Source organism: Protopterus annectens, chromosome 8.part0 (genome assembly GCF_019279795.1).
Source record: "Protopterus annectens isolate FY-2018-M chromosome 8.part0, PAN1.0, whole genome shotgun sequence".
NCBI lineage: Eukaryota > Metazoa > Chordata > Ceratodontiformes > Protopteridae > Protopterus > Protopterus annectens.
Window position 1 is genome coordinate 1096722200 of NC_056741.1, and position 3544 is coordinate 1096725743.

A 3544-nucleotide genomic window follows, 5' to 3' on the forward strand; every position below is an offset into this window, starting at 1 on the left:
AAAAAGAACAAAGTTAACCAGGATACTTAGCAGGGCACGGGGGTGGGGGGTTAGTGAAAAGCAACAATGGGCAGACTGAATTGCTGAATTTCCTGGTATCAGGTTGTGTTTTGTTACATTTAGAAACTTTTTAATGTATTAGTTTTCTGTAAACAAAGACAGTTAAAGAACAAGGCAGGTACCTTAAACTACCCCAGTAAGAAAAAAAAAAAAAAAACAGCAGATGTTCAAAACTAAAAGACTAAAATGTATCAGAGAGTATTTGTTGGCTGCTTGGAATTTGCAGAGAAATAATACAGATTTAAAGTTTGATAGAATGTTTCAACTCTGTCGGGGGAGGAAACAGGAAATGGTATGCAAAACAGGAAATGATTTCCAGTGTGCCTGTTGTTCAGTGTTGGAGAGTGTTAAAAGTTGGAGCTGATGTATGCAGTTTTAAAAGATGGTTGTTGTAAACCGAGCAGTATAGATGTATTATTTGCTACTGCTTGCTGAAGAACCATAAAAGGATTTAGAAGAGATGTGAAAGAAAACTTTAAAGATGGAGGTATCGCATGAATTTAATTCACTTTTAAATGCATTTTGCAGGTTTCTCATCTGTATGTGGTATTGTTACTTTGGTGCTTAGTATCTGTATGTTTCTTTAATTGTAATGAGCAAGGTGATTTTATGCTGCAGAAAGAAACTGCGAAGAAGCTGCTTATTTCTTGCTTGCCATGTTCTGAGATGATTTTTGTGCCATGTTCTGAGATGATTTTTGTTTACTTTTGAAAGGGGGATGGTGCATTCCTTTTATGCTCACAACTTGCTGTTTACCCTTTTGAGAAAAAGTATTGCAGTCCCTGGTATTGTTATAGTACTGCAGAAGTAATGCTTATGTTGCCTGCATTTATATGTATTTTTGGCTTGAAAATGTAAATAATTTGAAGTAAAGGAAATATTAAGGGCATTTCAGGCATAGGGATTTTTGCATTACTTTTAGGCTCAATCCTTCTGCTTGTAAAAGTAACAGTAAGCAGCATTTCTACACTGTTTATAAGTAAGGTCAAATTTTCATATGCAGAGATCCCAACAAAAGCAAGTGCTTCTGAAAAAAAGACTTGAAAGGCAAAGTGTTTTCTGTTAAGGGTGCAGAGGAAGCTAAAAGCAATAAGTTGTAATCTTAACATGACATGGCTGTACAACTGGCTGCACGTTGTCTGACTTTTACAGCTGTTAGTGGGGGGGGGGGTGAGGGGAGGGGATATCTGAATCTCACCTTTACTACTAACAAGACAACTCTTCTGATATGAGGTCATAGCTTTTTTTTTCTTCAAAATGTTCATCTTGTGGAAGGGGAAAAAACAAACTTTGTATGAAGATGCTGTTTGAATCGTACAGCCACAAAAGCTATATTAAGGCTAATATCAAGTGTCTTGACTACAGAATTTCATTGGTATGAACAGCCGCTGACAACAGCACATTTGTTGGTGGACGGATCTATAGTAGATCATTTTGCAACAACCAGCATGGGTCAGAGAGGAAGTAGAACATAGTTTAACAGGTACAAGTACATAACAATACAAATTATGTAAACTGAAAATCTAAAACCTTAAGAGCACAAGTTTGATAGTGTAATAGATACCCGATCCATATTTAATTAAAACATTTTAGTCAGCCTGTTGACATCTTGGCAGTGTTTTTGTCTGGCACTGCTCCATGTTCACTGCAAAGACTTAATCTCCGGCAGACTGCCTTCTTTCTGTTATGAATGAAGTAAACTGAGGTTCATTTTTTGTTACGCTGTACTTGTGATGGCTGGAAGTGTATTCATTGTGCATTCTAAGAATTCCAGTGTAAGATGACTAGGGCTGAATGCCTTTCAGGGTATGCATAAGTGAAAGCATCGTCTCTATTGGTTCCACTGCAAACAGGGAAAAGAAGCAGAAAATGCAGGAGAGAATAAAATTCCAATCTCCTCTAATTTATGTTTACCCTGCACAGTACTGTTTTGGAAGTACGGAAATATGAGGGGGATTTTGTTGTCCTGTCTGTATAACCTATCTTGTTACCATGTTCTATGGCAGCAAATATCTCATTATTCTTACTCCTGCTATCCTTGACTCATCGGTTACGCAGTGCCTCTCTTCCTCTTCTAGCCTTATCGACTAATGTGTCGCACTTCTTACCTTGATTTTATTTGCAGTAGAGATTCGATTATCCAAACTAATTGGGACCTAGGGTAGTTCAGATAATTGGGACCTAGGGTAGTTCAGGTAATCAAACTGTTTGGATAATCAAACATTTAATCGAGCTGGATAAAAAACTTCCAAAATCTTGATTTTTTTTTTCCTGCACGCAGGGAATACACTTTTTAACCATTCAGCGATTCCAATGGGCAGTGAAGAATATTTTTCACACAAGCGGGCTACAAGCTCAAAAAACATGCACAAGTGAATACGTATAACATTTACATATTCAGACTTTATGATTTTTCCTACCCGAAAACTTTGAAAGGCTGTGTATGGATAATTGATGTTTCGGATAATCGACTCTCTACTGTACACCTAACATCTATGCTGTAACCTTCCTTGCCCATGTTTTATAAGTCATATCTAATGTCACGTACATTGCACAAGTGTTTGCCTACTAAATGTTTTATACTTCAAGAAATACCCAGCCAGGCTTGTTTTCACTATGCCTTAAATGTCCTGTAATGGAGGTCCATGGAATGCATACAAATGGCCCCTTAAGGACATAAAGTGTTTCAGCTACACACAGTAAAAACTATAGTTTGGCTGGGTTTTTCCTGCAGATTTTACTGAATGGTTTGTCTGTGGTTTAAATGTTTTACACTTGGAATTTAATATCATATCACCACAGAAGAAATACCTGTTTTCTTTTGTTTACTGTCACTACAGAATAATTGCCTGTTTTTATCTAGATGTTTTAAGAACTGTCTATGTAATGTATATTTGAAAAAAAAATTGTTTTGAAGTGAGCATCTTATCTGCTGGAACTTTTGTCTCCAGCCCTCCCCTGAAAATGGGTTGTGCCCAGTACAATTTTCCAGGTAAACAAAGACAAATAACATTTCCTATGAAGATATTAAAAAAAGGACAAATTATGGCAAAGTAGAGTATCTCCAAATGGTTGTAATGTGCTATTTCCTTTTGTTATACCCATGACAACAAAACAATTCCAGGCAGGATAAAGACACACTCTACCAGGGCCTTGGCTTCAACAGCGGCTGTTTGGAAAGGGATGTATTCTAAAAGCAAAAATGAGGTCCTCTGTCCATACCTTTACAAAGTACTACTAACTAGATTCCTTTTCCAGGAATGGAGCAGGTTTTGTTAGGGCCATTTTCCAGGGTCTCCTACATTATTATCCTTCCTCCTCCTCCCAGTCAGTTTAAGCTGTGTTACTCTAGCCATATATGTAGGGCTAGCAGTGATCAAATGATGAACATACTACAGTTGTGCAAGTAAACATACCATAACAGTAGATGATAAAATGTTCACTGCTCTAATAGCTTCTTCCTCCCTCTCCCCCTCTTATATAT

The 3544-nt window shown here is 37.2% G+C and overlaps 1 protein-coding gene across 1 annotated transcript in view; it reads left to right on the forward strand.

The window, feature by feature from the left end:
• The first annotated feature begins 356 nt into the window (after positions 1–356).
• Positions 357–3544, forward strand: part of LOC122809251 (oocyte zinc finger protein XlCOF6-like) — a 551808-nt gene continuing 548620 nt past the window's right edge. The window contains exon 1 of the mRNA XM_044080578.1: positions 357–547. Coding sequence (XP_043936513.1) covers positions 542–547 — 6 coding nt within the window. The 5' untranslated portion in view covers positions 357–541. The remainder of the gene's footprint in view (positions 548–3544) is intronic.